The sequence below is a fragment of the Aptenodytes forsteri genome, unplaced genomic scaffold, assembly GCF_000699145.1.
Source record: "Aptenodytes forsteri isolate BGI_AS27 unplaced genomic scaffold, ASM69914v1 Scaffold8, whole genome shotgun sequence".
In the NCBI taxonomy this organism is placed as follows: Eukaryota; Metazoa; Chordata; class Aves; order Sphenisciformes; family Spheniscidae; genus Aptenodytes; species Aptenodytes forsteri.
In genome coordinates this window covers 10012048-10025879 of record NW_008796218.1, presented here as the reverse complement: position 1 = coordinate 10025879, position 13832 = coordinate 10012048, and the positions used below count along the sequence as shown (strand labels likewise).

The window sequence follows — 13832 nt, the reverse complement described above, 5'->3', positions numbered from 1 at the left end:
TGTCTGCCCTTTTTCCATGACACAGTCTTTGTTTGCACACTATTTGATAAGGATCTGTAGTTGTTTATATCATCCTACCAATTATCAAGTAAAGAGTATGTACTTCAGTTTTAACTCCATGTATTGGGAAGATAATTTTGCCTTTTGCAAGCTGCGTCTAGTCACTATCAAGATGTTGAATTTATGGCAGAAGTTTGAAATAGATACTGATAGTATCTTTCTGTAAAGGTAGAATCAAAGAAAATTTGTTGCAGTGGAATGCCAGCATTGTATATCGGTTGCAGAATATGCTATAATTTTTTTAAAACTTCAGTAACTCAAGAGCTTTACTTCATTAATGGACGTAAACAGGAAAGTTGCCAGTTGGTATGGAACGGAAGAAACAAGAACTGAAGGACGAGCATTACGCAGTGGTTAGGTGACGTTTTTATTCAGTGTGTCCAGCCCCCCAGTGACACATCAGCAGCCACGGCACAAATACAAAAACATTACTTTTGTGCTGCAAACCTCTCCTAGTGGGTCAGGTTCTCTGCTGGACTCTGCAGCCTCCTCTCCAGCCTGCTGATCAACTGGTGCAGCTTCATAAAGGCTGACTGGGTTTCCCCTTAGCCTGCTTCTCTCTCATTGCTGTAGGTAGCCCTGTGTCTGCCTACCTTTGCTTTTCTCCAAAATGCTAGTGTGCAAGTTAGCCCATGTTAAAAGAAAGGTTTGGGGACTTTTTTAGTTGCTACAAGGGCAGAGCTCTGTTTCGTTACCCATCCTGGAGCTGCTCCCCTAAAGCAACTTGTTTCTGGATTCTGTATTCATTCTTGCGTTTCAGTGGAGGAAAGATTCTTCACCATGGCTTAATAAAGCTCTTAATACAGGGATAAAAGGGAAGATCTGCGTTTTATTTGTTTGGGGTATTTTTGTGGGTTGTTTTTGTTTATAGAGTGAAACACTGAACATAATTGCAGCACGTTCCTGTTGAATGCACGCAGGAGCCTGAAGGAGCTAGTCTAATCATCTACTTTGGCCTGCGCATATGGATGATGGGCGGTGTAGCACAAGGGCATCGCAAGAAAGAAACTTAGCTTTAAATAGGTGCAGCGTGACCCATTTTCCTCTCTCGCTCTGTATGGTGTTCTGTTGCTGGCTCCTGTTAGTGTGGGCTGGTCTCTCTTGGTGCTGTTGGCTCTGTTGACCCTTGGGTTCGTCAGTGGCTGGAACTAATGTCCAGCCTGTTTTATAACCATGTATCTCAAGGTCTGCCCCTCCTTAGTCTTCCATGCCATTACAGGTTTGGAGGAGGTTGGCATCCTCTGTGTCTGATCCAGATGCACTGGAGTTGGAGGGCAGGGACTGCCTCCGTATTGTGCCTCTGTTTCGCTATGCAAAGGGCACAGCTTGGCTTGGTAGCAAGTGCCAGTACTGAGTTTTGATCTATTATCTTGGCAGGGGGGAGGGGAAAAAACCCCTTAAATTTTACTCTTGAGTGAATCTTAATCGTTAAATTAGTAGGAATGTGAGATTTCCCATGCTACGATTTTAGAATAACTGTAATCATTTTAAGAAAACAAAGCCTAGGAACATTATGGTGTTGAATGTAGAGTAAACTGGTGTTTGAAATGCTGCGTTGTACATCTGCACATATCAAAAAAGGAGTTTAATTTCCTAATTTGTTTTGGATCTTACCCCCCTTTCCTCACGTTCATCCCTGTTTTATTTTCTTCCTTTTGTGCCTATAATTGCATGCATTATTAGAACTGGCAAGATGAGCACCTCCAGATGCATCCTACAGGAACCCAGCCAATGCTGACTCTATTCCCATGTCAGACTGCATGCCAAGTCAGTGAAGCTTGGTTGTCAAAATCTATTCCTTTTCTACACTGCTTCTAAACCCACCTTCTCACATAATATTTTGACACTGGGTGACTGATGATAACCTCAGGAATTGTCCCAAGCTTAAGAAGGTGTCTTTTAGTATGTTGAACCGTCCTAGTTAAAAGTAGTATTTTGAAATAGTATGGTCTAGGAAGCTATCCTTACTCTTCTGTCAAATGAAATGACTTGAGGCGTTTATAATCTGTCACATTGTACCTTTCACTGTTTTTTGTGGTGGGTTTTTTTTTAACTTTCTCTGAATTTTTATGCCCTTTGAATAAAAAAAAAAAGTTCACTAATTTTACTAAACATAATGCATTTTGTGTTGTGATTTTTTGCAACAAGACAACAACTGCTCCTCCTTTTTGGGAAGAATATGCTAATTTTACTTAATATTTTACAGGTATCAGGCAACAGCATATCAATGTTGCTCCTTCTACAGGATCTTTTCCTAATTGGAGATCTATACTATCACCAACACGGCCTTCCACAGAAACTAAGACCTCCTCAGTAGCTGATATTTCTATGGGACAGACTTTGGAGAATGCAAACTTGCTTCAGATGATAAAAACAACACTGACTGGCACACGTACCAGGACTTCGGATCAAACTCATCTGTTGCCCACCCTTTATCAAGGCAGTGGAAACAGTGCATCCCAGGAACCCGCTGAAGTTTCAGCTGAGTCGCCTCTGAGGTCATCATCTCAAGATGCAGATGAAACAGCTGCAGCTGCTGTATCAGGTTTGCCTCAACTTGGTATGTTTGCCACATTGTCCACTACACCATCAGTGACACATTTGAGTACAGCTGTGCCATTTCAGCTAATACCATTAGAAACACCCTCCATTTCAAAAGAAAGCACATCAGGATCAGACATGCTTGCTGCTGTTCCATCACCATCATTCTCCTCATTGGTAATTCAGTCACCTCATACCATTAACTTTTCTAAACCAGCTGTACTGCCCATCAAAGCACCTTTGTCTGCAGATCCTGAAGGTTTCTTCAACACAGATTCAGCCAGCTCACAGGTTAGTGAAAGCAGAAATAGTCCTCTAAGCACTACGGTCACTGTAGTGCATTCCAGTACAGTGGATCACAGAAAGGGTCCCGAGTTGTTTACGGGTGCCATGCCTTTCAATCTCTTTGGATCAACAACAGTGCATTTCACAGAAATAGTGGGAAAAGGGTCTCCTTCAGAAAGGACCTCTTTTTTGTCTGTATACTCTGATATTCCTGTGTCAAAAACATATCAGTCTTCCCTGCCAGTAACTTCCAGAAGCCTGTCATGGTTTCCTAATGCGAGTATGTATAATGTATCTTCTACTGGAGTAAAACCAAAGAGTCAGCCATTTAAGGCAGCGTTGACTGACAGAAACAGTGATATCACTCCTCTGTCATCACCAGTTTTTCAGGATAAAGCAGAGGTTCCTACAGCAGTCTTCCGTCCTGTGGGTACTCCACATCTAATACCCCAAATGAGTCATCCTCAGTCTTCCACAGCACTGACTAATTGCACTACAGGCTCTACCAGTGCACCTTTCATGTCATCAGCTTCCAAGAGCCTGGCTGAGGCCTCCAGCTCAACAGAGAGCATGTCTTCCCTTTCATTGCCAAAATCACTTATTCCAGATGCAAAGCATGCTCGCAATGCAGTGCTGCCAGTACGAGCATTTAGAAGTGAAGCAGATTTTCTCTTTAGAAATGCAACACACTCCTCTTCAACAAGCACAAGGTCTCCCTTGCTAACTGAGACAAATGACACCTTTGCTAGGACAGCACACACAAACAGTCCCCGTGCTGCAGCAGCTGATGAGGATACTTTGCAAATCCCTTTGACTGTTTCCTCGCAGTACTCGGTGGTGGCTCTGAATCAGACTTTTGCAGAAGACCTGTCTGATGGAGCTTATCGGGCAAACGGCATGCGATTGCCAACTGCTTCCGCACATACTCTCCCAACTTCTGATGGCTTTCCTGTGGCAAGAAGAGCTCAACAGCCTTTCACAAGAGGGGTGACAGCAAAGATGTCCACAAACTTTAATGCTAATAGTGTTCTGCCTTATGGATCTCAGCTTCCCAAAGTTTCTCCAGATATCCAAACCAGTAAAGTCCCCAAAGGATCAAAGATACTAGGCACTCTTTTGGAAACAGGCATGACTAGTCCTGATCTAGCTGCAGTGCTGTTAATTACTTCCACTACAGGCCTTTGGAAACCTAAACCTGCTATCACAAATACATCTGCTACTGGTATCTTTGTGGCTGCACATCTTCCACCTGGTGCTGCAGAAACTCCAGACATGACTGCAAATGAAGACAGAAATATGAAAGTACCCACTGTTGTGACCCCACGTGCAGAATATTCACCTCCAAGAGCTTTAAATCATTTTACCTCTGGTCAGACTTCAGGTTCAGTTGATAGAAAGCATCTCATCTCTGTCATGCCTCCAGCGTGGGGTATGTGGCCATCACCGGTTTCCATGACAACGGTGATGCACAGCTACGGCTCCAGCTTTTCTGGGATTTCGAGTGTGGACTCTGAAAGCCATTTAGATACTGTCAGCTCTCCTGAAGTCACAACTTCAGCTTCTACGTGGACCAATACAGCATTGCTGTCTTCAGCTGGCATTAGTATTCCTTCAGGAAAAACTTCAGTCAAAACGGCAATAAGAGAAGTTCCTCCAAGTACTTCTCAGCTGGAAACCGAGTACCATGTACCATACTCAGTAGTTTTGAGTCTGCAAAAGAAAATGAATACAAATGAGCAGTCACTCCTCTCCACCCCTTCAGCAAACTATTCATATGCAAACTCTAGTAAAAATGTTTCAAATTTACCCTTTGCTGGAACAAAGTCAAATAGTTTTCCAGAATCTGATGTAGACGCATTTGCACTGAAAACATCTCCTGTTCAGCATTCATCCCTTGCTACCACTTTGACAGTGCCTGACCCCCTGCAAAAAAAGTATGGAAGCACAGCTGAAGACGTTGCTGACTTCTTCACTGTTGGAGATGTTAATAGCCGTATACACTATGAAGCACCTCTTCGTTTACATGTGCCTCCTGTTAATGATGCAGGTGCTTTCCCTAGCTCTCCAGAATCACAAACAACTAATGCTGGAAAGATTACTTTATGGACGAAAACCTTAGGCACAACAGCATCGTTGGCTTTTCAGCTCACTGACAACTTGACTTTTTTAGCCAGCTATGAGAACAGTGCCATCCACAGCGTACTGCCAACCGAGTCCCCCTTTCCCATAACCAAGCCTTCTAGCTCAACTCTCTTGCATAGTTTTATTACAGAAGACGACATCGGTTCTGGAAATTTGCCAGAATTTGCAGATGACCAATTAGAGTCCTCTGGTTATTTGGTTACAGCTGATAAAAATCCAGCTACATTTAGCGTGGAGGAGTGGGACACAAGTGCTACAAGACATAGTTTAGTTCCCAGTAATATATCTAATAAAGCTACCAAGGGCATCCCATTGCAAACCCCTACCACCAGTGCTCTGCAGTCAGTCATCATAACTTCTGTCCATGCATCACCAACACCACTAACTTCTCCTTTTTTGTCAACAACCAACTTTACCCATTCTGTCATTACAGTGTTATCTGGAGTATCTTCTGGTGCAATACCTACAGTAGGAACTTCAGAAGCAAAACCACTAACAAGAAAATCATCTTCAGCTTCACCAGTGCCAGCTTCTTCCTTCTTTTCTCTAGGCACTGAAAACACACCTTTGCCATCTGTGATGGCTTTAAGCACACCAATACTGACACTAACAAAAAATAACACTGCCACAAAATTGGCATCGGATCTAAGCTCAGTAGGAACACATATAGATTTTCCTTTTGCAACAAGAAACGCAACTGCATCACCCGTGGATGTGACAGCTATGCTCGTAAGCCCTAAAAGCAGCACAGTCACAGCTTCCACGCTTGCACCCACAGCACATGTACCAAGGCAGATAGAAACACCAGTAACTGACACCCAGAAGTTCCCAAGCTCAGACATCACCAAAACGTCAACCCCATATCCACTGACAATTACAGCAGCTTTGACATCTATTACAGCATCAGCGAAAACAACTAGGCTTCCCCCTACTCCAGTGGAAAACACCTCTGCTCCTCCCGAAACCACGGCAGCAGCCGCTTTCGCTAACATGACAGCAGCTCCTCCCCTGGATTGCCGGCTCTCCAGGAACCTTATGGTTAAAACAGGTACGTGGGGCCACTGAATTTGCTGAAAGGACCTTGCTGTCTATGAGGGACAACTGGTGACACTCAAGTGTCAAAGAACATGTGGGCATTCGTGATTAATCTGGGGATGAGGCTGCTGCACTGACAAACCAGACAGATAAAAGCAGGGTTGCTAGTCTAGGGATGGCATTGGCTTTATTTGTAGCTTGGATTTTACAATGAATGTGTCACATGAAGTTTCAGGTGCCCTGAAATTCAGTGGGTCACTGCAGGGATCTAGCAGAAGCACCTATGTGGAGGGACAACCCCGTATGACATGACGGTTTGGTCTCTGCTTTGCAATAAGGAGTCTGCATCACTGAAGAAGACAGTGCAGTAACCTGCCTCAGTCTTTGGCCCTGTTTATATATGAATACCTAATTCTATCATTAAAGATTCATTTGAAAATAATGTTTAGCATTTAGAGTTGTACGCTTCAAAGTGGGAGGATTTTGAGCTTTCTATGTGAACAGTACCACTTCTGGCTCTAGTTGTTTTTTTTACAGACAGCTTTTCCTTAGCTGTAAGAATTCTGAACTAAACGGGTCTGGAGGGTTCCCTTGCCCAGGTTTCATATGGACTCCTTATGGTAGCACAGTGCAGCACCAGAAGATGTGTGTATCTTGGAGATCTCAGCAAAGAAAAATAGCTACGTAAAAGGGTTTATGACCTTGTATAGAACTGAATGATACTGGGGACAATGAAATAAGCAGCTTTTGGACCTAATGTGTGTTTAGTAGCTGCTAAATATCTACGTCAGTAGTGTGATGAGTACAACAACTATTTCTAAAGATAGAAGTAGCTTGTATACAGTATATGATTGAAAGTACTGAAGTGCAGCTACAAAAATCTTTCTGCAAATTATAAGAGAAGAAGAAAAAGCTAATGATAATCTTAACAAAGAAAGTGTACAGACGCTTCCTAAAAGGAAAATAATTGTAGAGGTGGAGTAACACATTTCTTTGTTTACTTAACTCTGGCCGTGAAGGTATGAAGCACACGTCCTTTACGTAGGCCTGCCTGTGCAGCACCGGCTCAGTGCCCTGGGAATGCTGCACCAGTCTGTCCACAGGCAATCGAGTGTCATCATACCTCACTCAGAACAGTAGCATGGCAAAGACTTGTTGTTGTTGCTAAAGAAATTGCATTTCTTAGACCTCACTCTGGAAACAATGGGCTATTGCCAAGGGATGAATAGGGAACTTGGGGACGCTGCTGAGCCCCTGCAGTTCTTGCTCCCATTGGAGCTGCTGCAAATCCTAGCTGCTTTGATGATCTTCACCTAGCTAGCACAACGTAAAACAATTAAAGAAAAAAGCAAACAGTAGCATGATAATGTCTCAAACCAACATGTGGCTTTTGTTGTTCCACAGTTCTGTTTCTGAACACAAGGAGGACGCTGATCAGCAATCCCTTCAAGGAGAGTGTGAGAAAAGGACTCAACCAAGTGCTGAGACAAGCTTTCAACCAAAATGTCAGCGCTCAGGTAAGCATGCTTAGCTTGCCTGCATGATATCACGGAAAAAGCTCTCTCACCAAGAGAATCCCATCTGGCTGCAGCTCCAGTGGTGTCTCTGGATGCAGGAAGCCTCTTGGAGGGGAGCGCTGAGCTTTTCCTATGGAAAGCAGGAATAGGTGGCACCCACTCTGGGATCTAAAAATATAAGGACTGCTCCAAAGCTTTTGCCATTTTATTGATGAAGTAGAAGTAAGAAATGCAACTTTCTTTTTGGTATGTTCTGGGAAATGACTACTGACAGCAGTTTCCTCCTCCCCCTGCAGCTCAGGAATGACTCCTGTTCATGGTCAGCCAAGTGCTGCTGTGCTCAGCCTGGATCAATTGCAAGAGCAGGGCTGGTAAATGGGGTGTCACTGCTGTCAGTCTGCTCCCTGGTTTGAAAACCCAGTACCTGACAAGTGCAATTCCACAGAGACGAAAATCCTGAGCAGGGAGAAAGCATGTTTTATTGAAAATAAATGAGGGAGACGTGTTCATCACTTTGCAGCTAAATTGCACGAACCTCTACATTGCTGTGTGTAAGAGCAGGCTTAGGTGGATCACTGGGGCACTCTTCTCTGCAACACAGGTTCCCGTGCACTTAGGCAGGGGTTTGTGCTGAGTCCAAGGCTGTTATGAGTTATACTCGCCAAGCCACTGGGAAGGAAAAAAGTAATTTTGCTCAAAATAGAGGGCAATCAGGTTGACTTCCGTCCCCATGCTCTACTGCTGCAAGTTTGGATGATGTTATTTGGTTTGGGAATTGTATATTCCTGAGTCTGACTTATTCTCTCACCTTCTTGTAAACCTGAGAGAAGCTGCCTTTTCCTAACAGAGGAAACCAGCTAAAACTTAGTGTGGAGGACCAGTTCCAGGGCTTAAACTTTTTGGAAAATACAGAATTTTGATGTAAAACTCAATTCATGCTTTGGCTCACAGTGTGTTCAGTCTTGTGGTTTGTCATTTCTACTCATATAGGTGATTGATAGCTTAACCATCTGGGACAGTATAGGAAAAATAGTACAGAAGAGACAGTTGAGGTTGAAGAATCAAACATTGGAAAATTTTGTCTTTCAAAAATCTGTCTCCAAACCTGCAATGACAGACACATGCACAAAGTCAGTGAACTTCAGGTATGAAGTAGGAGCTGGGTGTTCTCTGGATTCTCTGTATTTTTACATTCATAAGTAAAATGTCCCAGTATATATACACATGAATGAAACCCCAGTCTAAATTAGAGGTACGTGAGCTGTGGTAGCAATACTGCACTGCTTCAATTTGGAGCACATTTTGCATGGTCTGGGTCTAAAGCTCCATGAGCAGTTTTGCTAATACTATGTCTGATATGACACTAACTGATCCTGTAGGGTTTATAGGGGATTACAGGACAAAAACCCTGCATGGGACCTACCTTCAGGATGAGAAGTTCCATCAAATAGTGGTTGAACTGCAAACAAAATAAAAAAAAAAATGTTTCCCTGTGTGTTTTAGGTTGAAGTCCTGGAGCAATCAAATAACGTAACAGTTGGTTACTACGTTACACGGGGCAGACTGGTTTTTATGCCAGCTGCTGTAATTGAAAGGCTTCTTGCGTACGACATTAGCAATGCCACAGCAGACATAAAGCAGCATGTACCACATCTCCAGTCCGTGGCAGCCCTGGCCTTGCCGTGGGAGCCCCTTCCTGCATACCACTTCCAGCTGAAAACAGGTGAGCGAGGTCCTGCGCGCCTGGGGTTGTGTGCGTGTGTGTGTGGGTGTGTGTGAATGGTTCAGTGCACAGGGACGATGCTCCTCCTCCCCTTTGCTGTCCTGCCTCAGCCCCTGCTCTCCGGCGCAGCAGCAGGACAAGCTCTCCTTCGGTTTCATGTGTTGATGTTCCTGGTGCAAGCAGGACAGCCGGTATGTACATCCCTGTCCTGCGTGGTGCTCTGCTGTCACCTCTGTTGGCACTGCTGTGAAATGAAGTGGCATTGCATTAGGGATGTCACGCCAATATGCTTGACTAAGACTTGGCGTTTGATTAAAATGGACTTTAATCGATGGGTTGTGCAGTAACCTGTGCATTTCTTTTGAGGACGATCAGATGAGAAACGTGACTATATGATATATGTATGCATTGTTCTGGCTGGACCCATTGGATTTGACTTAGGTCCCAGCCGTCTGACCCAGGGTCGCTGTGTAACCCCTCTGTACTGTAGCAAGCATCACTGCAGAGCAGTTGCAGTGCAGCAGAACAGTATAAGGTACGAGAGGGCAGTGTGCTGTAAAACAACATATTCAGTTGTAAAAAGATTTCTTACGTGTGTGCTTACATGTTTATATACACATACTTATTGCAATTACCCGGTTAAGTATATTTTTCCTAGCACAAACAGAATGAGAATCAATATTATGATTGATTATGTCTTGCAAGAGCAAATGACCTGCAAGATTTAAGAGTAAAACTTGTGTTTTAGAATGATTTCACTTACTGCCTGGCTCTGAGTAAGTATTTGTACAGTGAACTGGTGTTACCATCTTATATATCACTGCAGAAACAATCTCCATTTGTTTGTGGAGAGTATCAGCTCTAATAATGCAATTTAATTCTTACGTTTTGTCTTAATTAAGGCTAGTTTAGTGCACCGCTTGAGTGACATAAACTGATCTTATGTGGCATTATTTTCACCTGCTTAATTTGTAAATTGGTGATCTTGCTGTCAGACATTACAGAAATTATGCAACCAAGAATATTTTGTCCACATACAAATATGTTGTTCATTTTCCAGAGCTGCAGTTTGTGGGTCAAACAGATAATATACAGTCATGCAAATTTGTTCAGACCATGGAGCAACGGTTACAGAGAGCGTTTCAGGATGCTGAAAGAAAGGTCTTAAACACCAGCAACAACTTAACAGTTCAGGTACAACATTGCGTGCTTTGCCAGTGCCTGTTGCCAAACTCTCTGGGTTATTCTTTCCTATGTGTATGCTTGTATTTCAAAATAATGTCTTTGACAGCCACTATGGAAGTAAGCTTATGTTTTAATCTGAAATATGATTGTTTTATTTATTGCAGGAAGACTTATAAATGCATGATTTATAGAAGACTGTTACTGTTATTTTCATGAATTTGAATTTTACTGTTTACACTTAAATCATTTAAGTGAAATTCAAATAAAAATAAACATTTAAAAATATTCTTCCAAATTTATATTTTTACTGAATATGTTATTCTGACACATTAGTTGCTCTTAGTGAGGCTGTTCAGGTATAAAGATAGTGTCATGCGTAGCTGTTTGTAAGATCTAAGCTAATGGAATATATTTCTTTCTTTTTTATGTGCATTCCAGTTCTACACTCGCAGACCCAAATTCACTATCAAGGGCCTGATTTTTGCAGAACTTTGTATTTTAATTTATATTATCTTCTCCCAGGTAACTAGTGACAGGACGAGAGGAAATGGCCTCAAGTTGTGCCAGGGGAGGTTTAGATTGGATATTATGAAAAATTTCTTTACTGAAAGAGTGGTGAAACATTGGAACACGCTGCCCAGGGAAGTGGTTGAGTCCCCATCCCTGGAAGTATTTAAAAGACGTGTAGATGCGGCACTTAGGGACATGGTTTAGTGGGCATGGTGGTGTTGGGTTGACGGTTGTACTTGATGATCTTAGAGGTCTTTTCCAACCTTAATGATTCTATGATTCTATATGTTTAGTGGGCCAACACCCTTATGCTCTGTGCCATACTTCAGGAATAAATAAATTATCCTCTGGGTGATGCTATGATTTGTAATTGACGTGTGACCAACTCTGTGTATGGACTTGCGCTTCTCAGAATAGTTTGCATGTAGCTTACCAGAAGGAGAAAATTGGTCATCAGAGCTCTGCTTAGTTACTTTGGTACTGTCTCTTGTGAGCTTGTGTTCAAACTGGAGGAGCTCAGAGAGGCAGAAAAGTGCATGGCAAGAGATGACCTACTGCAGTAGGTAAAGTGATTATCAAGCTTTTCAATAGCTGGACCCGTGATGCTGAGGAGACCTTCATGGTGGCTAATTTGCTCACAGAAGATGTTGTAGATCTTACAAAGCACTGAGGCAATTTTGTAAAGAGCCCTAGAAGAAGGTGGTAGTTGTGGGTTTTGTGGGTGTTGCCAACTTAGGAAGCGATAGGATGGAGGTCTTGGAGACAAGATATAAACTGTGAAGTAAGAGGCTCAAGGGTGTGATCTTCATGATAAATTTTTCTGAAATTATTCCAATACCATGCAAAGGACTAAGTCAGTGCAACAGAAAATAGTACGAGGGTTTTAGATTAATTACAAACTGAGAAACAGTTCTGGAGCAGACGGAGACGATTCAGAAAAGGCGTTGCTGCACTACAAGAGTAGAGAGAATGGCAGCAACATGGGTAAAAGGCATGAAACAACTTCCATGCAAGGAGAAATTAAATTGGCCATGGTTCTCCAACCATGAGTAGTGAATCAGGAGTGATCATTTAGTTTCCCATAATAGAACTACTCAGGTTTAAATAAAAAGAAAAGTCCTTTCACACAATGGGTAATAAGGTCTTGAAGATGGCCGGATGTAACTGGAGAAAAAGTATGGAAGTTACAAAAAGCAATTGGCCAAACATATAGAATAAAAGGTCATCAACCCTTTTTAAACCTAAGCATATAATTTATGGCTCAGACCATAGCTGTGGGCTAACCTTACACTGCGGAAAAGAGTCCTCTCCTCTTGCCCTGTGCTCATTCTCCAACCATCTGCTCCTGGCCATTTGTAAGTGGGTGTCGGCTAGGCAGACCTTTGGTCTGACCTCAAACTCTTCCTCTAATTCTTTTATTATACCATGTTTTATGTTTTTACTTAGTGATCCAAATCATAAAACTGGGGTATTTAAATAACACTCATGAATGCTGAATGCTGTCAGCCCTACCTACAGTATCAGTACCAAAAAACATCCCTCTTGTCCTAGGGCATGAGTTTTCTGAGAAAACATGTTTCATTCCTGCCCCGCCTTCGCCTCTCTGCTTCCTGCATAAAACTGGTGTTTGAAAGTCTGATCCAGTACTCACTAAATAGAATTGGTCCTTAAATGCAGTCATCAGATTTGGGCTCAGGAGGACACTAGCATAGAGCTGAAGTGGGGAGGAGAGCTGTAATCGTATGATGCTAGAAGCAGAAGAGACATGATATCCCTTTATTTCATATGGAAAAGGTGTAGGTCTGGATAACTGCACTAGGAAGGCAGCAAAGAGAGCAAGACATACAGGCCTAATTCCTCTGCATCAAATACTGAACATTTTTTCTGATAAGCATCCCCTCCCTCATCTTACATTTCCTGGTAAAAAACAGGGAAAAATATTTTCAGTCCTGACTGCACCTTTTCTGCCTGCTGCTGTTCTCCAGTAACTCTGCATGTGCTAAAGTAGGAATTAAAGTATCATAAACTGTTCTACACAATCATGTTGAGTGACCTGTACCTAATCCATTGTTCAAGTTAACTTCCTCCCAGTTTATTTGCACTGGTTTTGGGGTTTTTTGGTTGTGTTTTTTTTCTTTTTTCCAACTGAGCTGAAACACAGCTACACATTATTTCTTTACCTCTGTTTCAGATTTTGAACACCTCCAATGTCTCCCAAGCTGTCACTCTGTTTTATGTAGTGAACAATCAAAGCACAACTCTAAATGGCACTATTTCCAGCAACCTCCTTAATCAGCTGTCAGCTGAGCTGGTGAATTTCTATCTAACCTACCCGCCTCTCACCATTGCAGAATGTAAGTATGTGCTTCCCAGCACACAGCTCCTTAAGATTAGCCAGCGTCGGGCTTTTGCTTTGCAAGCACCAAAGCTTTGTCGTCAAGCCCACAGATTGTAGGTGTTTTTGCTGACTGCTTTTTAAACTACTTTTTTTTTTTTTAAACCAAAAAAAATAGAAGGGGGCCTGGGGGGGTTTTCTGGGTTCAGTGTTTACTTCAGCTGCTAGAAACGCTGGCACATAATTAAGAAAAACACATAAATGCTGTCATTATATCATCATATATATGATATATGATGATATACGCACATCATATATGCTGTCAGCCTATCAGTGCTTAAAGGGAGCTTAAAAAAGATGGGGCGGCAGACTTTTTAGTGGGGCCTGTTGCGACAGGACAAAGGGGAATGGCTTTAAACTAAAGGGGGGTAGATTTAGACTAGATATAAGGAAGAAATTTGTTATGCTGAGGGTGGTGAAACACTGGCACAGGTTGCCC

General features: G+C 42.6%; 1 protein-coding gene across 1 annotated transcript in view; it reads left to right on the top strand.

Annotated features, from left to right (window-relative positions):
* The first annotated feature begins 2388 nt into the window (after positions 1-2388).
* KIAA1549L (KIAA1549 like) overlaps positions 2389-13832 on the top strand; it is a 73740-nt gene continuing 62296 nt past the window's right edge. Inside the window, exons 1-6 of the mRNA XM_019474516.1 lie at positions 2389-2605; positions 5462-6076; positions 7468-7580; positions 9084-9303; positions 10364-10497; positions 13190-13352. Coding sequence (XP_019330061.1) covers positions 2389-2605; positions 5462-6076; positions 7468-7580; positions 9084-9303; positions 10364-10497; positions 13190-13352 — 1462 coding nt within the window. The remainder of the gene's footprint in view (positions 2606-5461; positions 6077-7467; positions 7581-9083; positions 9304-10363; positions 10498-13189; positions 13353-13832) is intronic.